The following is a 22,988-nucleotide window of genomic DNA, read 5'->3' as shown; positions in this document are numbered from 1 at the left end:
TTTTGTTTTGTTTTTAATTTGGTATCCAGATACCCTTCCATAAAATCATTATTTATTTATTGTGTTGAAAAGTACCTGGAGCTGAATTTAAGCCATGGTTAGGGAAGGAAAGAAATTTGATTTCCTGTATATTTATTTCTCTTTTAGGGATAATCTTTCATTATTCTCCAGAGTCTTATATTTTTTAGATGCTGTCAGACCATATGCCTTAAATATGGGGATGCCACCTTGTTCAGGAGGTTTGAATCTGGATTTGTAGGTTTCTTCTGCACTTCCCCTTCTCTCTACCCTCATCCCCTTGTGTCCTGTCTTTGTGAGCAGCTTCACAATACAGAACCAAAAATAGTGGGCCAGGTTTTTAAAAAGTTGGGCGATCCGTTCTTTATGTTGGATTGTGAGCAGGTGTAGGTGAGCCACTTCTGTTGATTGGGTAGGATTTGCTGCTGTTCTCTGCATCCTCAAAGGCTAGGCTAGATGGAAGTGTCCCACAAACCCGATCTATCCCAGGTGTTACTCTAGATTGCGATGCTAGTTTATAAAGGCTAGAAGCAGCAGCTAAGACTTGTCTTCTAATGAAAGATTTGGCAAGTAGTTTGTCAGTCTTGTGAGCTAGCAGTTGACAGTACAATGCCTACCTTTAATGACCGTTTAGCGCTTAATTAAAATGTATGAGGAAAAACGCATGCACCTGAAGCATGTGTTTTTACTGTGTGATGGGAATTAATGAAGTTATAAATGTACAGAGATGTAAAATGGATTTATAGTGGCAGCTTAGTTTTATCTGAAGATGTGCCATGTATATGCTGTATGTAACAAATTGCATATACCATAATGTAATAGAATATACTGGCCTTGTTTTTGTGCATTTCTTGAGGAAAACATACTTATATAATTCATAAAGGAATACTTCGATATTATAGCACGAAAATAGCCTAAAGGAAGAGTTTTCTTGTATGGTATTTTGTGAATATTTTTCAAAAGTAGGAGGCAATTGAACTGTGTTTGTGGAGATGGTGAATGTTTTTGCTTTCTTCCTGTTAAGTGCAGCCATCCCTGAGGTGATGGGAACAACACTGTTTAAGGATCAATGGAAAATAATGTACTAATTTGGAATTTTGAAGGAGACATTAGCTATCCCTAAATTCAATCTACTTTAAAAAGAACAGGTTGCAGTCATTATTCAGGTAGCATGTAAGTATCTTGGTTAGTTTTTCTCCTGGCTCTTTATTATTCATAATTGATCTATTGGTGTATGAAATTGTTAATTCAGTGTTTATTCGAGTAGAGAACTGTTGGCAAAGATTTCCTTAGATGAGCTTATTCTGTAATCTTCCCAACTGAAAAATAAAGGCACAAAGTCCAGTGTCAGTTCTGTGACATTTATTTAGACATACAGTGATTTTAGAACTGATCTGTCAGTGCTGACAGGCTGCATCAGTGAAGATGTTTAAATCGTGTTTGCACTTTAGCTGTACTTGAAAGTAGAGCTATAAAGGAACACAAGATTAAAAAATTGAAGAAAACTTAAATAGGGTGTGAAACTTGCCTTGATTAATTTATATGCTCCTATAAAAAAATGCATGCTCAATTTAAGTCTTTCTTGGTGTAGCTGCTTTGTTACCTACTCAAAAATGTTTTGATAAAATGAGCCTATTCAAACACTTACATTATTCTAATATGGTAATGCATATGAGAGTGAACTTTGGACAAATCATTTTTCAATTGATTGAATGGGTGGTTATACTTTACACAGCTGATCAAGATCATTACTTCTGAAATGAAAAATTACATCTTTTTCCATATTTTCATTATATTTTTCAGATAGTATGGGTTTTATTAGCACCTCATTAGTAAAGAAGATCTGTTAAAGTAACTGGTTTTGGCAAGGTATTGGTGATAGATTATAGACTTTGCACTTAAAAAAACTTTTGATATGAAAGTTACTGCTATAACACTAAACATATCTGTATGTGCTGTAACATTCACTTCTGCTTGATTAATGAAAATGTGGGGTTTTTTCCCCAACAGAGCTGTGTTAGGTTTTTTGTGGGGTTTTTCTCCCTCACACCCCTCGATCTTTCTGTTTCTTTTATATATTTGGCCCGAGGCTCTAATTATTTAACAGAATTATTTTACTTATTCAGAATATTCAGTCCTCCAGTAAATGTTGGTACAATTTTAATGAGAAAACTAAAATTAAAAAAATACGTAGGATAGCTGTTTAGAACTAACCTTTTTTTATTCTGGGTTTTTAGAAATAACAGGTGCATATGCAGCATAATGTGTTGAATAAAGTGATGTGCTTGCCTGTAAGCCAGATTTCCAGATCTTAGCTGAATAATTGCAGTGGTTTAATTATCTATTCTGATGGTATTTTACCTTCTCACCTGCCTTCTAACCTGACAGTACTAACAAAAATAATAATTATGGTTGGTATTTAAGTGCAGATTTGGATGGTATGACTCAAAAAGCTCAGATTTTTAAATATGAGCTTTATGAAATATGTATGTATGAGCTACTACATATGTATCGCACACTTTATAGTTATTTTGGTTGATTACTCCTATCGTTCTTTTAATATTTTCCACTAATTTCTACCTTGTAGGTGACTGCGGAGATCATGTTGTCATAATTAATACAAGACATATTGCCTTCTCTGGTAACAAATGGGAACAGAAAGTATATTCTTCACATACTGGGTAAGCTTTGTAATAAAGATTCAAATGAGCTAGTGGTAAATTTAATGTCATATTTTCTTAATAGCTGAAGTCTTTTTTTAGTATATTGATTCAAAAGCGAGTTCCTACTTACATGTTTTGGGGTTTGTTTGCATGTGTTACTATGTTTAAAATGATGCAAACCTTTTTCTTTTTTGTTTTCTTTTGGTTTTTTTCCCCATGGTGTATGTAGTTAGGGAAATAATCTGACTTAAAAGTAGTCAGAGCAATTGAGTAAGTTAACAGATTTGGTGAGCCAGGTTGTTTTGTGTGAACCCATGAACCTAATGATCAGAACTATTCTATTTACTAAGCAGTAGAAGACATTCCTATTGGCACTGCACATTTAAGATATATACAGCTGCCAACTTCAATTACGTTATCCTACCAGTACCTATTTATCTAACAGTAAACATCAAGATTGATATATTATTGAATCAGAAAAAAAAAGAAATTGGAAAAATGAGTGAGAATGAGATGCTCTTAAGATACACTGATGTGTACAATAGTGTATAATATATTATTCTGGCAGAAATAATGTTTACAGATGGAAGTACAATAACCAATTACAGATGCTGTGGCAATAATCAGTTCAGTCAAATAAGAACAGTCACTCCTATTTTATACAGTGACAACACTAGATAATAATCTCTTAAGTGTTAAAATGTATCCACTTGGGAGATTAATAAATCACATTGAGAAAGCTAATTTTGCTGGCACTAATGTTTCAGTCCTGAAATTCCATTGCTGAATTTCTGAGAGGTTCTTGTTCAGAGTTGATGGAAATGAATGTGCTTTTTTTTTATTCCTCCACCCCTATAACTTCTTAAAAAATTTTCACTAGAAACTTCTGTGTAAGTTTAAGCACTTGCTGAAGTAGCTGAGTTGGTTTTGAGCAAGTGAAAAGAATTGTAGAATTAAAACAAATACTTAAATCTCTGCAGCTCCTTAAGCGGACATGTTTTAATGATGTTGGGTTTATTTTTATTTCACTTAGGCTGATACCTAGTAATGCAATTAAATCAAAATGAAACCCAGCTTTAGCTGACATCCATGTAATTTCTTGCACCACTGTATCATTCATTTAAAGTATGTGTGTTATGAGTTGGTGCAACTTCACCATATCACATAGACTTTAAAAAGATGGATGCATTGCAGTGTAAGTCAAATTTTATTACTGTAGATATGCCAAATCATGCCAAAGTTTATTTAAAATAATAAGAAAATAAATACTGTTCAAAGTGGTTGTCTTGTATGTCAGCCAGACTGGTTATGTGCCTTGATCATCTTCAAATATTACCAGTTTTGCATATCTTACTTCCGTTGTATTGTGTAGCTGTGATGTTGTATTTAATAAGCAGTTTTATACCTATCTGCTTGTGAAACACAAACTTTTCAATACTCAAGCGAATAAATAAGAAAGTACAAATGGTGTTAAACTTGCATACTTGACAGAATAGAATCTTTCTAATACTGTATAGTCGGTCTCGTGAGAAAAACTTCCTTTTTTGAAGGCTTATAATACCAATATACTGATGTTCAAGATGTATTGATATTGGTGTTAATATCATGCTTGAGCACATAGCGTTAAGCCTGTATGTTTGTTCTGTTTTTCTAGCTATCCTGGTGGTTTCAAACAAGTGACAGCAACTCAGCTCCATTTAAAGGATCCAACTGCTGTAAGTGTTTCCCGTTCTTCCCTTTCATCTGTAAATCTGATTTGTTTTCATTTAATTAGTTCCCCTAAACAACAGTTACCTGCAGGTCGTTCTGCTAACAGCTCTTAGAAGGTTGGTAGGTTCGTGGTTCTTCCATGCTGTCCAAATGAGCAAATCAAGTTAATTTGCGTCACTCATTTTTGACTGATTCACTTGCTTTTTGTTTCAGAGGTCTGACCTTTCTCACAAGGGGAGTGCCTGAAGTTAGACTTAGCTAAGTTGTACTTCAGCTTACCAACCCTACTACTTTTTTAAGACCTAGCAAGAAAAATGCTAATCTTAAAAATGTTAGAAAGTACACCTGCCTCTTTCTCCCAGTAAAATTCAACTGTAGGGTTTCTTAAATGACTTTTTTTTAAAAAAACTTTTCTGCAGTGCTGTGTGTTCATTGTCTGTGAAAGAATTGGAAATGGTGATTACATTGAACTTAAGCCTCTTTACTAAATTTCTGTATTAGACTGTTATTAATTCTGCTGAACATCAGTGTTGATACGTTTGTTACTGATTAAAAAACCAGGGTGCTAGATATGAACATTTTGGGATGTTGACTTACACAGTTACAAAATTACTTTTACTGGCATTTTGAATGGTCAGCCTTGGAGGACTGAATTCTCTAAGTATTAGTGTTTCAGAACACAATATGAGGCCCACAGAGATTAACAGTTATCTATGTTTATTTTTTACTTTGAAATGCTTTGGCTGGGGTCACCTTATGTATAAACTATAAAAATGCTTCTTTCTTTTTCCTTGAGAAATTTTATCTGCTGTAAAATTCTTGGGTTTTGTCAATGACTTTCAATCTATGATGTAGAAGTCCTGGTTTGTCCCAAGACTTTTTTATGCAAGGTGTTGTACAAGTACTCAATAAAAAAGCAGTCCACCACATGAATTTGCCTGGTTTTCATTTTAACTTCTGCAATTTCTTCCTTTAAATAAAGTGAAATGAAATCCCAGAGTTCTATATTATTTTCTGTCTAGAATTTTTCAGAACCACTTAAATGCTAAATGCTTTTGAGAACAGGCTCTAAGATAGTTGTAATTCCTTTGGGAATTATTGGTAGTTCCATGACTAAAATGGATTCTTCAACCTTTTTCATTTGAGCTTCAGGCAGACGCTGTGCACTGGGAGGCAGTATAACACAATTTGTTTGTTAGGGACTGAAACTGGATGTTCTATAAACTACCTTCTGGCATTCATTCATTCTGAAATACCTCTTTTCTTGCCAGACTCATAGATGAATTTCTGTGCAAACAGGGGAGGATTAAATGCATTGCCAATAACTAAAGCATTTTGGACAGAGGCTCAGCAAATGGTGATGTGGCTCAAGGCTTGGTCTAATTTAGAGAGAGAAGGGTTTTTTTAAACAGAATTGTGGAGAGCCTTCAGCAATTAACTCTTTCATTCTATTGAAGATGAAATGTTTGGATGGCCCTCTCCTAAAGATGACTCATGTATTTTTGTCATAATCAATAGTAGTGGATGGTAGCTTGGCATAATATACTCTGTATGTGTAGCTCTTAGAGGTTTTGACTTGCAAGTGATTTTTATGGCTAGAAGCATGTATGTACTAGTTGAATTGTTTTGGTGTGAAAGACATTGAGGTATGACAAAGATGAAAATTATGATGGTGTTTTATTAACATGTTTTATTTTTAGAACTAGTTATTAAAACCTGAAAAACAATTACTGTAAAGAGAGCAATGCCTAGCCTAAGTAGCATCTGGATCTTCAAACTATCATCTAAATGACACATAGTTCTTGTGGAGACTTTTGTAAATTGCTTTGACTTCTTTGAATCAAGAAGAGACCTTTTCTCTTTTAATCGTGTTAAATTCGAATCCTGTGAAGCCAGTGGAATTAGGTAGGTTGTAGGAAGCAGACTGTATCTTTCTGTGGAAACAAAATCTTCATTCTGTAAAGCATTGTTTTCATCCTGGAGGCTACTCCTTTTTCTCTGCCCATGGTCCTGTTGTCTCCTGCTAGCTCATCCTGGTAGTGCTTCATTAGATGAGTCAATGTTATTTTTTGAAATAGTGCTGTTACAGAAATTAAGGCATTAAATTAATGGGAGAGACTACTTCCAAGGAAAAGGATGTTGACATAACATCTTGTAAATTTGTGTGGTGTTACACACAAGATTTTGCAATGAATATGACTGTTTTCAGTATATGTAAGAAACAGATTAAAGCTTGTAAGATTCCATGAGTGTGTGTATATAGTAGGACTCCAATACTGCTTAGCACTGTCTTTACTTACATATGTCTAAACTCAAACATAAAAATCCCCAAGATAAATATTTTTCCATTACAGTTTTGTTTAAACATAGTTTCTAGTATACAGAGAGACTGGTTTTAGGAAAAAATGTTACACAGCTAAAAGCTAATTAAAAAGGTTATAATAAGTAATTTGATGCCAAATGGTATCATTTATGTTTACATGGGAGGCTGAAAGTTGTAAGTATAGTTGTCAGAATTTAGACATGTTTACTGCAGTATGGTTAGATAATCCTCCTTGATCATTTCTAGTTTCTTCATAAGGTACCAAGATAGGGATGGATGGTGATCTGATATTCTCACTTATGGAGGTTGACATCATTTATCTGTCTTACTAACTTGGACCTTTATATTCCTTGCAAGTAGGAGTTAGTGCTTTGGATGGATTTTTTGCTGAATTTTGAACGTGCACATGCATTTTTTCATAGGATTATAGGATGATTAGGTTGGAGAGAACCTCGGGAGATCTCTAGTCCAACCTCCTACTCAAAGCAGTGTCAGCTATTAGGTCAGATAAGGCTGCTGGGGGCTTATCCAGACTGGTCTTGAAAACCTCCCATGGCAACAATTTCCAATCCTTGACTTCTTTTCATAGTTGAAAAGAAAAAAACCAAAACAAAACAAAAAACTGTGCCTATTATAAGTGTTTAATCTCAGATGGATAATTTTGTGCCTGAGATTGACAAAATATTACTCTTTTTTTCCACTTCGAAGTATCTTTTATGTTAATACAGGGCAGTGAATACAAAAAGAGGTCTGCATAGTTGATGTTTTGTATAGAACTTAATAGAAGTTCCATGTTCATTGTGCCAAGTTTTTCAGCAGTTTGGAAAAAATTGTTTTTATGGAAGGGTAAAAATTACAGTGTGTTGCCAAAAAGATAGCAATAGTAAATAGTCTAGCACATTTTTACCTGTAGCACCTTTGAGTTCCTTTGGGAGGCATGGGGAAGGCGGTGTCTGTGAATCTGTTTAAAATTTCTAGTATTTTCATTTGTCTGCTCTTCTGGAGAATAGCAGAGAATAGCTCTCGTGTGTTGGACTTGGCCAGGCTACTTTAGGAAGTGCTTATTGAAGAAAAAAAGAGCTTCTTCACATTTCAGCCTTTTCTTTCTCTGACTTAGATTTAGTGTAAATTCTTGGACCACCCATAGACGAGAGTATTAAGTATGTTCTTTAGGTGCAGCATAGCAGCTTGTTGCTGTAGTTTGAAACAGCCTCTCAGTTCTTCAGGTTAATATAATACTAATACTCTGTATGCTGTTACTACTCCCTTAAGATATATATTAGCGGACAACATTAATTTCTATTGTAGGTTGTTAAGAAAAATCTGTTTGAAAGGTTTTGTGTGTTTTGTTTGCCAAGGGAGTCTTTTGAAAATGAAGGAAACAGGTAAACCTTTTTATTTGAGATGCAGGTGTTTGGAATGAATAGAAGTTTGGGGTTTTCGTGTTTGTTTTTACTAAAATTTGCAGAAGTTTTGTTTCGTTGGAAAAATGCTGATAGGCATGAGACCAACACTTTCAAATTAGGATTCGAAGTACTTGGTGTGGGAAGACTAAAAGATGTGCTTTTAAATCTCACAGATTTGAGAGGGAGCAAAGATTACTTGGAAAAAACTTTCTGGAAAAATCTTACAGCTTTTAATTAAAATGCCTGCAAAATATGTTGACAGATCTTATCTGTAGAACCAGGTAGTAATCCTGTAAGGACAAAGTTTTCAATCAATTTTTATTCTATTTCTAATTTTAAAAGTAGGCAAGACTTGGCTTACTTTTTTTTTGGCTGCATCAGAAACTCCCCCCCAAAAAAAGAAAAAGAAGAAATCATGTTTGCCTAATACCAAATGCTCAGTGAGAGGATTGACCTTTAGGTATTCGGAGGCTGTATTGCCTCTGACAAAGAAATAATGGGCAATAATTGTTCAGAATGAATATTACCTGCTAGGGGAGATTATTAAGCAAGGCAGGGTGGCTCTATGCTGTGAGGAAGCCTCCAGGGCTGTCAGGGTTCTGGTTTGTTCAGCTGCTGGCACTGATACGAAGGGGCTTAAAATGTTCTAATTCTCCTTTTGAATGCTCTTTAGCAACTGCTTGCACGTATAGACTTGCCATTGTATCTGCATAAGAGTGATCTCTTGAAGAAAAGCTCGGACAGAAAACATGGTTAAGTCTTGCTGTTGGTATTTGAAAGCCTATTTTCTTTGCATCACTATAGGATAGTTCATATAATAATACGTACACACTAAAAGTTGGTTACTGAAACACCAGATACAGAGTTTTCTTCTATTGCTATGGAGTAATGTTTTTTTGATTAAGTAGAGCACAACTTCAAAGTCTGGATTAGTAGGCGCACAGAAGTTAGTATAGCATGGAGAGGAGAATATTTTTATGGAACCTGCTGTCTTAAAACCTCTAGGTGCTCTAAATAAGTCTTAGAGCTGACTCAGTCTTTTGCTTTGTAGTAGACAAAAATAAATACTTCCTTGTTTAAAAAAATGTTAATCCATTTCTTACTTGAATTTGCAAGGCACTGATACTAATTTAAAGAACACATTAAAATTCTAAGTTTTTAAGTGCTGAACAGTAGTGGAAAACAAAATGGCATGCAATGGAAGTTTATGTACAAATGATTCCTATGGCAGTATTAAGTACATTCATTTTTGCTGTACTACACGTACAACTGTCAGAGGTAGAAAGGTGAAGCTCTCAGAATGCTTTTATAACACATGCAGTGAAAAGACCAGTATCATATACAGGACAGAAAACCGAGAACTGGTAAAAGGAAGATGTAGTATCAGGCTGTACCTCTAAGTGATGTGTCTCCTGAAACTCTTCTAGGTTTTTTTAAGTATGCCCTGTAATTAATCCGTTTGTTTTCTCTGGGGCGCTGTGTCCTTCCCATGTTCTAGAGTTGCTTCCTGGTGATTATTGGACTTAATTCAGCCATTAGGGTAGACTTTCTTCTGGAAATTTGGCCAATTATTTTGTGCTTCTTGGGACCAGGAGTGGTATTGCTCTGTTGATTTCCATCCTTAAAGTATGTTTTATCTGGCAAAGAATCTTTTTCAGAACTTGGTCTCCATCAAGCATAGTCTGCAACTTGCATATGAGCCAAAGCCTACCACAAAAATTGAAATGATCAAGCTTCATACAGTGTTTCAGATAAATATATTTTTAAATTTGTTCATACTCATAAAATGTTAGAGCGGGTAGTGAGGGACCGAAAGTGCAAGAGTTTTACTAGAGCTGCATTCTCTTCTCCTATATTAGCCCTTTAAATTGGAAAATAAAAAAGTAGTGTCATAAAACTGTGATTAAGAACATGTCTATGCTGTCAGTATATAAATTAGCCAACTTGGAAAAAAGGTATTGCAATATTCAAGAAGACAATTGTAACTACAGCCAATAGCAATTTTTTCATTCAAAAGAAATTAGGGCAGACAGCATTCTAGTACTTTAAAAATCCCATAAATATTAATGCTCTGGTGTACGTTAAGGGTTTACATGTCTGATGGCGAGTCTTTACCTGCTGGAGAAAGTGTCATGGCCTTTAGGAGTGAGTATTTGTGAAGACATGGAATTTTGCAGGTTGCTACTACTAGTGATAAAGGACTGGGGAGAGGAGGCAGTGGGAATCCATAACTAACTGAACAAACTGTTAAACTGTACTAATTAGTTCTAAACTGAGATCCAGGTTGCAGTGAGAACTATGGGTAGGTAGACGACTTTGCCAATTTGAAATCCAACTGAAATCTACCTCTCGTAAAATTAAGCTCTTGTTATTTTAATAGTTCAAAATAAAAATAATCACATACAAAACATAAGAAAGAATTGTCTTTTATTAGAAATGTATTACAAAGAGATAGAAGGATTTCTATTTTTATTCCTTAAAGAAACAGCATGTTCTATTGTGTGTTTTCAGGGAGCATTGAATCTGCGTTTGGGGTTTTGCATAAGCTCAGCAAGAGACTTTTTCTTGCAATTCCACAGCTTATTATTTAGGGTTGGTGTAATTTTAGTAAAACTTGAGCATGTTCAGGTAACAGGAGAGCCCTTATGTAACACCCTGTAAATATTGCTCATTGAATCTGCCTTTTCTCTTACACAACCTTACTAAAGTTGCAAAAGCAATCTGTACAGCTTCAGTTAAGCCTGTACTTCACTAAATTGTTGACTTGTCATCACACCAAGCAGAGTGAGGTTCTGGATGTAGGCAGAATTTTGGGCAAGGAGCTGGATGTAAACTTAGTCTTTCCAGGAGCTGGGTTTGGATTTGCTTTGGCTCAGAAAAATCCTTGAGGCAGAAGTTACAATGAAGGAAGCTAGAGGTTTTCCAGCTCTACCTTCTCTGTCTTAGCTCCCTGTATGGCCTTCTGTTCTACAGTTGGACTAACTACCTTGAAGTTAATAATAAAAGTACAGTACAGGGCTTTGCTTAGTAATACACTTATTTGGCTTTTTTTTTTTTTTACTTTTTTTTTTTTCCTTCTTGACCAAAGTGAATGAGCTTCAGGGGTGGGGTGGATGTTATAAATCTGCCTTTGATCTATTCCAGCAAGGAAATTATGATCTGCTGCAGAAGCCAAGGGTTTGTTCCCTCTTTGCCCCTACAGTGAGTTGCTGGGGCAAGCATTATGTGTGCTCAAACTCAAGGTTGTTCTTCCTCTCTCTTGTTCTCTGCATGAGTATAATGTTTTCAAGGGGCTCAGACATTAAAGGCTCTATGATGACCACAAAAACATGCAATTAAAAAATGAGGTTTGAAATGTCTCCTTGGTGAGTTAATTCAGTTTCATTGAAACTCCAGAATGGGAGAGACTAACAATGAAGTCCAATTTTCTGCTGTGGATCAGGCAGGGATTTAATATCATCAGTGGCATAGACAGTAGGATTGAGTGCAGCCTCAACAAGTTTGCAGATGACACCAAGCTGAGTGGTGCAGTTGATTGACTTGAGGGAAGGGATGCCATCCACAGGGACCTGGACAGGCTTCAGGAGCGGGCCCATGCAAACCTCATGAAGTTCAGCAAGGCCGAGTGCAAGGTCCTGCACCTGGGTTGGGACAATCCCCAGTGTTAATACAGGCTGGGGGATGAAGGGATTGAGAGTAGCCCTGTGAAGAAGGACTTGGGGTTACTGGGGGATGAAAAATTGGACATGAGCCAGCAATGTGTGATTGCAGCCCAGAAAGCCAACCGTGTCCTGGGCTGCATCAAAAGAATTGTGGCCAGCAGGTTGAGGGAGGTGATTCTGCCCCTCTACTCCACTCTGGTGAGACCCCACCTGGAGTACTGCATCCAGCTCTGGGGTTCCCAGCATAAGAAGGACGTGGACCTGTTGGAGCAGGTCCAGAGGAGGGCCACGAAGGTGATCAGAGGACTGGAGCACCTCTCCAATGAGGAAAGGCTGAGAGAGTTGGCATTGTTCAGCCTAAAGAAGAGAGAACTCCAGGGAGGCCTTATTGTGACCTTTCAATATATAAAGGGGGCTTATAAGAAAGATGGAGAATGACTTTTTATCAAGGCCTGTAGTGACAGGACGAGGGACAACAGTTTTAAACTGAAAGGGGGTAGGTTTAGATTGGACATGAGGAAGAAATTTTTTTACGATGAGGGTGGCAAGGCACTGGAACAGGTTGCCCAGAGTAGTTGTGGATGTCCCATCCCTGGAAGTGTTCAAGACCAGGTTGGACAGGGCTTTGAGCAACTTGATCTAGTTGAAGATGTCCCTGCCCATGGCAGGGTGGTTGTACTAGATGATCTTTGAAGGTCCCTCCCAACCCAAACCAGTCTATGATTCTGTGATCTGCCTGGCAGTGAAAAAATGGTTTGTGCTTCATATGAGGGTGATTTTTCTATTGCAGATCTTGCAGTAATGCACTTCTTGCATGTGTGAGAGGGCACAGAAAGCCAAACAAGTTACCGAACAGTGTGGAGATTGGCAGAAGTACCAAAGCATACCTTGGATTATGCTTATTGCACTGAGCATACTTATCTAGAGAAACTATTATTGAATATACAATTATCCATGATCATTCATCACCCATTACCATTCTCCAAGTCCTGCTTTCATGTTAGTCTGTCATCCCCAGAGGTTGTCAGTTGTGCAGCGACTGTATGCAACGTTGAAAGTATTTCTTCGCTGTTTAACTTGAGCATATAAATAATTCTTTTCCAGCGTGACTTTCTAATAAGAACATTTTTACAACTGAACTGTTCTCTTTGTAATGTGGCTAAAAAAATCAAATCAGATTCAGCAGGCAGAAGTATCTACAACCAGAATAGACCAGCTGTTTGTCTAGCTCACTGATTTGTTTCAACAGCTGTCTGTGTCACATGCTGCAGAGGAAGATGAAAAATTGGACACAAACATTGGCTGTTTGAAGAAGTAAAATATTTAACAATGTTCATTAAAGTATTTTAAAGTATCTCTTTTTATTGGAGTGAAATCATTAAATAACTAGCTCTGTGTATCTGTAGGTCATAGGTCATATGTTGGACCACATGTATGTACAATTTATTAATCTAAGGAATTAACACTGGTTCCCTCACAACCTGAAGTTAAAAGTAATTTTTAAATAAAGAAAAAAATCCCCACAGGCAGTATGTTGTGATGTCTCTGGGTCTGTTGCTTTAGATCTGATATATTTTGATGTTTTATTGGCTATAAGGAAAAATATTGGGTAGAAAGGAAAATAAGTGTACAAAATTAAAATTGTTGATGGTAAAAGGGCTGTTCACGTGAGCTGTTGTTAATATCCATGTGTTTTCTTACATTGTTATGGTGTCTCACTTGACTTCCAATATTCAGTAAACTAGTGAAGCTTTGTTTTCTATCTTCCTCTTGCCTTTGTCTAAGCACATGATATAGTGACCTAAATAAACTGTAGTATGCTGTACAAGCATGAATAGTTCTTATCCCTAAAAGCATTAGTTTTCATCTTTGTTTTTTAATAGTTGCTTAATAATTTTTATTAGAGAAGATATCAATGCTACAGATTACTCTGCCCAACCTCATGTATTTCTTCTATCATCTTGGTTCACAGATCTATGGTACTGGCTGCATAACATCTGAAAATCTTAATGATGTTGAGGCTTCTCTAAATGCTTTCAGAGTTTCTCAAGGCATATAGTATATGTTTATGAGGATCCTAAGACAATGTTACTGTCTGTTATGTGCCAAAATGAAAATAATACTGGGGCCAAACTATCTTAAGTGTTCAACTTAAGTATCTGAGTAGAAATGCCTGCATTTCTGCTAGTTTAAAAACTAGCACTTCTCATTAATTTCACTTGTAACAATTAATCATTCTGTCTTAACTAAGTGGTTCCGTCTGGGAACTCAGTGATTGTCTCTAAAATTTTGATTGGATTCCTTTAATTAATTGTATAAAAAGAAGCAAGTTTGCTCAGTACGCTTTTCAAAATATCTGGATGCCTGGGAGATTTGTTTGTGCTTAGTGCACTGCATTTCAGCGTGGCTTATTGACTTCAGTTTAACATTGCGCTAAGCATGCCTGGCTAGTTTCTGATTTGGAGCTTGTTTATGTCTGGGTGGCTTGGAGCCAAAACTGCACATACGTCTACCCTTAAATGCTTTGATGTCCTTTATAAAACCCTTTTTGACTCCTACAGTTGCATGCCTTGGTTTATATTTACAAATGTTCCTTTTCTGGGTGAAGTTCATAACAATGTGTTTTGTATTTAAATGACAGGCATCTATACTAGAGTTCAAGAGAAATCCTGTTGAATATTGTTACTTTTCAGTAAGCATCATCTAGTGTAGATGTACAAATTCTATTCGTTCCTGATGCTCAGAAGTGAGATTGTTCATCTGGAACTAATACCAAGGGAATAAATTATACATGTGTATAGTATGTTCGTGATACAGTGTCTTGGTATGTCAGCTTTGCTTAAGATGCATTAGTTATATAGAAGTTTCAAACACAGCAAATTACAGTGTTAAACTAGATGCTGAGAACACTTGGTAAATTTGTTAGAGCCTAATTTTTTTCCTCAATAACGGCTGTATATAAGTGTGCAATACAATATGGAGTTAACATAAGCTTCTCAATTCTTTTCAAAGTTGAATGATCATGTGCAATTATCCACAATGCTAAATATAGCTCTTAACTTTCTAAGCTAAAATTATCTATGTGGCTGTTATAGTAAGTATTCCTTCTTCCAAAACAGTAAGTCTAGAGCACCTTCTAAATGTGGTGCCAGAGTTGTTGAGCATGGAAGAAGTTGACTGAAAAGAGGTTCAATGACTAGTGGAATGGACAGAGGGAAACCCAGCTTACCTTTTTCATTTTATTTATAGCCTGTCTGATTATTTGTTGCCATGTTATCTTTCCTCAGATTGTTAAACTGACCGTTTATAGAATGCTTCCAAAAAACCTTCAGAGAAGAACTATGATGCAGAGGCTGCATCTGTTCCCGGAAGATGTGAGTTGTCATGCAGTTACATTTTCATTTCTGTGTGATTTGGAGGTGAAGAAGGAGTGTTAGCAATAGCAAAACTGTTGTTGTAAGAAGATAAATTAAGACAAATCAAGCTGCTTTTTATTTATATATGGAGAATCATATTTAATAGCCACTGATGACCAAACACTTCACTTTTTTGAATCCACTTAAAACTTTTACTCAGAACCTACACGTTAACTGCAAGACAGGGAAAACACACAAAAAGACAAAAGCAAAATGGTGTGTATCTTTAGTAGTCATGTGATACAATCAACCCTCATGATATCGCATGATACGCGTGATTGTCTAAGATATGCGTGAGATTGTCTTCTGTATTTCGATCAAACACTTAGCACGAAGAATGCAGTATTGTTGACAAATTTTGGTCTGGACTAGGGGGGGAGTGGTGGTGTTTTTTAAACAATCAGATAGCTAAGCCTGTTTCCACCTGCCTCAGGTTATTCCAGAAGATATACAGAAGAATCTTCTACAAGAGATTCCTCAGCCACGTGCAGTCCCCAAGAGGTTAGATGAATATACACCAGAAGAAATTGCTGCCTTTCCGAAGGTTTGGACTCCGTAAGTATCTTAGATGATTTTTTTAAAAGGGTACTTTGACTGAATATGTACTATATAGACTCTCACATTATCAGTAAGAAAAAAAAAAGGTATTATTTTTCTCTTCATGTCATCTTTTGGGGAGGGAGAAGAGGTTACTAAACCAAAGAATGGTCATATTAGAAGGGAGTGGTTGCTAAGTTTTTTGTATTTCTGACCTTTCTTTTAATGAGAAAAGCTTTACTTAAAATATTTTCAACTCTTTCGTTCATCAAAATGAGTTGAGTAAAACTTGAGTAAAAAACTTCATTAACCTCTTTGAGTTGTATGTACTCTATAATACGTAACTGTTAGCCATAGCCAAAGGAAACACCATGTGGCTCTGTGAGGGAACGATTTACTGTAAGGGGGGGAATGCTTCAGATTTTCTCCAGAGGAAGGGAAAGAATTCTGCTAAATTAGCCCTTGGAGAGTAGATCTTTGGCAGGGAACATACCACGTGTTTATTTTGATAAATAGTTTATTTTCCTTGTGCAAAATCATTTCCACAGTAGTTGTGTGGCATATGAGTGAGTATTTGTGGTTTGCTTTACACCACCACATGCAGCATTGAGTCAACCTGCTTGTGAAAATAATGTGTTACGTTCAGGACATTTTCTGTCTAGTACCAGTATGATTTTTCCTGTGTTTGAGAGTCCTATTCATGCTTAGGATCCCATTACAGTAGTCAACAGAGAAATTAATTTTGAAAGATGGCCCCTTTCCTGAGTATTCTAATGAAATTCAAGAAGAAATGTAACACGTAGGGAGGTGGGGAAAGGTGTAAATAAACTAGCACCAGGACCAACTTGGTGGTCTATCTCCAGTTAGATTACTGGTATTTCTATTTCGATAGTAGTGTTTAAAAGGTTATGCTTCAATTTGTCATGTAAAAAAGTGTTCCTGTGTACTTATACGCTAATCCTCGAAAATAGACCTGATATAAGTCTCCAATCGTATGTCATCCTGTTGAGTAGTTCTACTGAACCAGATGTTAGCTGCGTGTGGACAGAGGTCAGCTGTTGAAATGGTAGTAGCAGCTTATTTCTCATGAGTCTGCTTAAGATACAATCTCTCAGGTGTCTTGACAGCTGAATGATCACAGAATGGTTGAGGTTGGAAGGGACCTCTGGAGGTCATCTGGTCCAACCCCTCTGCTCAAGCAGGGCAATGTAGAGCCAGTTGCCCAGGACCATGTCCACACTGCTTTTGAATATCTCCACGGATGAAGACTCCACATCCTTTCTGGGCAAATTGTCCCAGTGCTCAGTCACTCTCATAGTAAAAAAGTGTTTCCTGATGTTCATTTGGAACCTCCTTTGTTTCACTTAGTCTTGTTCAAATCAACAGGACTGGACACTTCATGTTTTTACAGGAGCATTTTATAGGTTCAGTGTACATTTTCACGTCCAGCAGGTTGCAGAACACCATTAGAAAATGATCTGCAGCAACTCTGTGGTTTAGATTTGTAGCTAGTAGTGACTGGATAGTAGGAAGCCTTGTACAGTAGAAGAAATCATTGTACAATAGCAAAACCAGTAACCTTTCAAACAAAGGAAGCCTTTAAATACAAAGAGAGGGGGTGTTTTAAGTAGGAAGGTAAAGTTAGTCTGGAGGAACAAAACAGAATTTGAATAAATTAAGAGAAAGGGAAATTCACATAAGAATAATACTCTTAAGTGGTCTATCGGTAGAAGGACAAAGCAAATAATTTTTAGTGCATGGCCAAAGCTGCTGTTATACCTTTAAAGGGGGCCTGATGCTTTTTGCTTGCTAAAATTAATATTAAAGGATTTGGGGGGGGAGGTGTTAAGTAAATTAAGCATTTTAAGTTACAGCATGTATTTTCTCTGCATTATAAGGCACATGCAAATAAGGGTATTTACCCTTCATAGGCAGCAGAGATATGTGGACAAGAGATGTAACCTTTCCAGAAGAATGGTGGTAATAGGATAACATAAATGAACACTCGAGAAGGACCTTCTTGCAATTCAAAAGCACAAAAGAGTGTGCTCCTAATTCATTTTATGGGCCAGCAGCTTTCACTGCCTAAGCCAGACAAATGCAATTAAGAAATCCCAGGAATTATGTAGGACAAATGTCTGTATCTGTTTTGCATATATTTATAGGATTTGTATTCCTTTGAGGGGAAAACCGAGTAATGGTCCATTGTTCTGTCACATGTTTAACAGAAACCAGAATATTTTTTTAGTGAAACTTCTTAACGTTAGTGGGCTTTTGCTTGCAAATCCTAATAATAATAGGAGAAATTTAGTCTGTGACATTTATCTAGTCTTAAGTGAAAAAGCATGTGTAGAACTATTTATGTATAATGTGTATTTGTGCTTGCACATCCACACACATAGTAGTCGTACAGAGTTGCATTGATTTTTCAGGTCAGAGACAGGATGAGACCTTTCATTTGTGGAATGTTTTTCCTCTGTTTTTAGTGATTGAACTTGGTGAAGCATATGTTATCATGAGGTTTGATTGTATCACATGACTACTAAAGATGCACACCATTTTGCTTTTGTCTTTTTTTGTGTTTTCCCTGTCTTGCAGTTAAATGTGTAGGTTCTGAGTGAAAGTTTTAAGTGGATTCAAAAAAGTGAAGTGTTTGGTCATCAGTGGCTATTAAATATGATTCTCCAGATGTGACTCATGGCTTGGGAAGTTGTAAATATTGCTGTATATTTATCTTGTTTCTTTTTCTCTGTGCACCTGCCTCTGAGATGATGGAGCTTTCATGTGACCTAGAAGGGCAGATCTTACATGTGTATAGTAATAAATGAGCAGTTGCTAAACAGCCTGTCTTATGATAAAATTTGAAATTTATTGAATTCTTAATGCTGGGCTTCTTTTAAGTGCCAAAGGCAAAGAGCTGTGGGAATTAAGCAAGTAGGGTAGAGTCTGATCTGGAGCCTTCCAGATGATTGGTACCAACTTGTGCTCTTCTGCTGATTTTCAGTATGTAGAGTTTAATGTGGGTTTTGGTAGGAAAAATTTAAATATCGGGTGAATGTTATTTAGATAACATGTAAAAGAAGCGTGTTCTACACACACAAAAAAGCGTGTTTATGTATCAGTATCTAGACACTCCTTTGTGATAGCGCTTGCTTAATATGGGTTGACTTAGGCCTTTATTCTAAAATAGGGGAAGGGCATTGACAGCATAAAAAGAAGAGCATTTTGGAAATTACTTGGGTTTTGTCGTATTTCTCCTGTGTTCTCATGAATGTGGTTAATACTTTCAAAAGCTTATTAAAAAATCAGTTGTAATTAGGCTTCTGATCCTAGATGATAGTAAAATAAAGTCTGTGTGTCAGTTCTGTGTAATCTGAGGTACCTCAGTATTACAGTCTCTGTTGAAAGGGAAAAAAGTCCAGCAATGCTTTAAGCCCTCTTCAGAGTGGAAATAGGTAGACTGATTTTTTACTTTTTCTAATCTATCAGTTATACACATTGCTATGTTTGGTTTTATCCTCACTACTGGATGGAGTTTAAAATGCTGATATCTCTTGGTTCTTAGAGATTTCAGTGGATATTACCCCTGAAGAAATTTAGACTGCACCAATGACCAGAATTCTATAATGCATTAGAGTAAAGCTGATAAGCCTCTCATGGAGTATGGTATATATACTCTTGTATAACTGTCTTTAGTACTAATACTATAGTCTTGCTTGAGTTCATTTCCTCAGCACTGGGCCACCTTAACTGTGTTGACATGTAGGTGTGTGTGGCAGAGGACAAGTAAACTTGATGCCATCTAATTTAGTCATTGCTGTCAAACTAAGTTTCCTAAAAGCTTCATGTTAGCATTGAGAAAACTATTTGAGCGTGTTGATTCTTGGGGAAAATCTGCAGGTAAGAACACTATTTTGAAGCTAGATTTGAAGCTAGAATTCCCCTCCCATCATTTCCTGGAATCATTCCCTCTGGAGGAATTCCAAGCTCACAGAACATGTATGCATTCCATTTTTTATATTTCTCTCCTCCACAATCTCGTCCTGATCAGTTTTCAGTGAGTGCAATCTGTATACAGTCTTTTTACTCCATGCCAGTTACAGAGGTTGGGGAGTGCTGCTGCCTTAGAAGCCCTGCAGCTGATTTGGAGGCTTTCAAGTGGGAGGATCATAGTGCTTCTCCTGTGGGTTGGGTGGGTAACTCAAGTGGGTATTCTGGTGAGAAGAACCAGGGCAGTGGGTGGACCTGAGAGGAATGGAATAGAGGGTCTGAAATGAATGTGAGAGAATGCTAGAGAGGAGTGGAGTTAGTGGCCTCTGGGTGGGGTAGAGGGAAACAAAGGGGAGTTAGGGAGAACTTTAACACTCTGAGTAGAGAGACTAGGCCAGAAGTTTCCCTTCAGTCAGCTACTCTAGCTAGAGCCACTTTTGAAGGCAGGAGGAAATACCTAACACTGCTACCATACCTTTGCTGTGTTGGACTTTAGTCCTGTCTTCTTTTCTGCTCTCAGGAACTGGTTAAGTCCTAACAGAGGGATCAAGAATGAAGGTGGTTATCTACCATCTCTCCACTAGCTGCAGGGCTTATTGCTGTAGCTGTTGTAATTTCAGCTTCTTGTCCTGGCCTGCAACCAGACCATTGTGGATGTCAGATATTAGTGTCAAATAGATGAGTTTTAGTTTAACCTTCATCTCACTTCTCTGGCAGTTTTGATGTTGGGCAGAGTTTCCAATTTGAAGTAATGGGAAAAATGATGATGGTATTCTACCTGACTGAGAGAATAAATGCATTATGGTGATTCTCTAGCACTCAGAGTACTATGGGGGGGGAAGGGCTTAGTTGTGAAATAAAAGATACAGAATTGAGCAAATTTGGTAAAGTAACTTTCTGAGGTGATAAGTAAAACACAGAAGTCTGTAAAAGGGGGAATTAAAGTGAATTGTAGTAGTCACTGTTCTGATTAAAATGCCAAATGAGTGTCTGAGAATAGACAGCTTTGCACCAAAGGCACTAAAAGAAAGGCTCAATGAATATCCAGCTGTAATAGACTCTATGTTCTGAACTCTTTCAGTGTGTGTGAGCCCATGGAAGAAGTGCGTTACTCCTTTCAAACACTGTAGAAACAACAAAGATTTAAATGTTTATGTATTCTTTAATGATGTCACTTTTTTAGAGGTGTACCGCAAGAAGCTTCTTTTAAAAATGAGTCAAAAAAAGGACAAAATACTGTAGACAGCTTTGTTCAACAAACCAAAGACAGGTTAGTTAAAATATAATTGTATAAACCTGATACTCTTTACAGTTAGTGGTGTACTGAAAAAAACAGCTACCTGACATGAAAATTGTTTCAGAAGAGTTTTAAATGTAAAGGGAACATTAGTTGGTGTTTGGAAATCCAGATATTGTAGGAATACATGTGTGTCTCAGAATGCAAAACTGACTTTCTATTTGAGTTCCTTGTCATTTTATTCTTTTCCAGCCGACAGGCTGCCCAGACAGGTTGTGGAATCTCCAGCCTTGGGATGCTCAGAACTTGATTGCACGAGTTCCTAAACAACCTGATGTAATGCTGAAGTTAGTCCCACTTTCAGTGGGGAAGTGGTGCAGATAACTTTTTGAGGTCCCTTCTGATGCAAATTATTTTATGGTCGTTTATATATGATGAAAATAAACAAACATAGATAGTAAAATAGATGAATATTTTAGTAAATTGTGTTTAAGAACCCCAATGCATATGTTGCTAGTACTGTTAGTCCTGTTTGACTTTTCCTTGAGCTATTGTTTGTTACTCTGTACTAGGGTCTTAGAATTGAGTAGCCTTTTCTTGTCTTCTGTGTCCTGCATTTTAGGATACAAAAGGCCTATATGTTTACTGTTCTGTACTTTGGTCTGTGAGCTTCTGTAGAACCTGTAGATAGCTTCCAAGCAGTAAGAGTAGTCCCTACAACAAAAGAGAAAATGAAGGGTGTAGAAAAACTATAAACTCAATTATTTTTTTCTTCAGATGGTTTTAATAAGTCTTCCTGCCTTACAGGACTTTTGGTTTTAATTACTATTTATCTTCCATGAAGTTCTAAGCCTGGTGACCACTCTGTTTAATGAAGGATAGAGGTTCAAAAGGAGTTAAATTCCTCTGAGAGTGATTTTTAAAAAAAGGAGTTAGAGGGAGGCACTCTTTGTGGAACATCTTTCTATGGGGAAAAAAAATATTTAGTTGATACTAGCCTGTTAAAAGTAGCTGTATCCTTTAATGGAAAGAGCAAATGAAAAGCATAGCTTGTGTAAATATATGTAAGGCTATAAAATAGAGGTAAATATAATTACAACAGGAAAATTATTCTTTAAGGTTTTACATTAAAACTTACACCCAAGAAATGTCCCTCACTGTATATAGAATAGCCATAAGACAGATAATGTGGAATGAATATAAATTACTGAATTTATATGAGAAGTTACTAGTATTAGGAGGAAAAGAGCCTTTTTCTCTTTAATCTGAAGTAATATGTAAATAATTTTCATTCAGAACGTGAAGAGAACATGCTCAGTGCTGCTAATGATCTCATTGGACTTTTTACCTATATTTTGTATCAAAATGTCTTGCTATAGATGTTCTTTCAAAGGCTGTTTTGCTGTTAATCGGAGACTGACACACCATAGACAAATATGCCATACCCAAGTGGAACACTAAAACAGAAAAACGGTTTTTAAGGAAAGCACAGGTCTGGTGTGGAAACCTAGCAAATAGTTTGTTTTTCAGAAAGAACTTTCCCGTCACCCCTCCTTCCAACACAGCAGACATCAAGCGGGATCCTGCTCTGTGAAAGTGGAGAATTAAATGTCAGCATAGTTCCAGTGTGAGAGAGTTTCTTTGAGCATTCTTTCCTTTTATCCCTAACCTGAACCAATTGACTTCCCAAATTGTGCAGAGCTCCTCTCTTAGACCCTTGATGGGAGAGGTTTGAAAGAAGTGTGGTGGAAAACCATGCAGATACAGGAAAGTTAAATTATGTCTTTTCCAGTCACTTTTAGAGGGGAGAAAGATCAAAAACTAGTTCCTTTGACTGCATTTGATTTTGTAGCTTCTTAACATGAATGAAACCATTATTTCAAGTGTGTTTGAAGTTTCAGGTTGTATGTCTTTTGAATGAGTTTTAAACAGAAATCATCACAGAATTTGCCAGTCACATATGACTAAGCAAACAAATCTGTTCTGTAAAAGCAAGGATACATCAGATTCATGTGTAATTTTTCCT

The 22,988-nt window shown here is 36.7% G+C and overlaps 1 protein-coding gene across 2 annotated transcripts in view; it reads left to right on the top strand.

The window, feature by feature from the left end:
• MRPL13 (mitochondrial ribosomal protein L13) overlaps nucleotides 1–22,988 on the top strand; it is a 40,712-nt gene that overhangs the window by 2,506 nt on the left and 15,218 nt on the right. The window contains exons 3-6 of one of the 2 annotated variants that reach the window (XM_075023880.1): nucleotides 2,606–2,699; nucleotides 4,336–4,396; nucleotides 15,070–15,156; nucleotides 15,632–15,753. In XM_075023880.1, coding sequence (XP_074879981.1) covers nucleotides 2,606–2,699; nucleotides 4,336–4,396; nucleotides 15,070–15,156; nucleotides 15,632–15,753 — 364 coding nt within the window. Of the gene's footprint in view, nucleotides 1–2,605; nucleotides 2,700–4,335; nucleotides 4,397–15,069; nucleotides 15,157–15,631; nucleotides 15,758–22,988 lie in introns of those variants that run through there. The other variant, XM_075023881.1, reaches the window with a different exon arrangement.

The sequence above is a fragment of the Buteo buteo genome, chromosome 3, assembly GCF_964188355.1.
Source record: "Buteo buteo chromosome 3, bButBut1.hap1.1, whole genome shotgun sequence".
NCBI lineage: Eukaryota > Metazoa > Chordata > Aves > Accipitriformes > Accipitridae > Buteo > Buteo buteo.
This window is presented reverse-complemented; position numbering and strand designations above follow the sequence as displayed.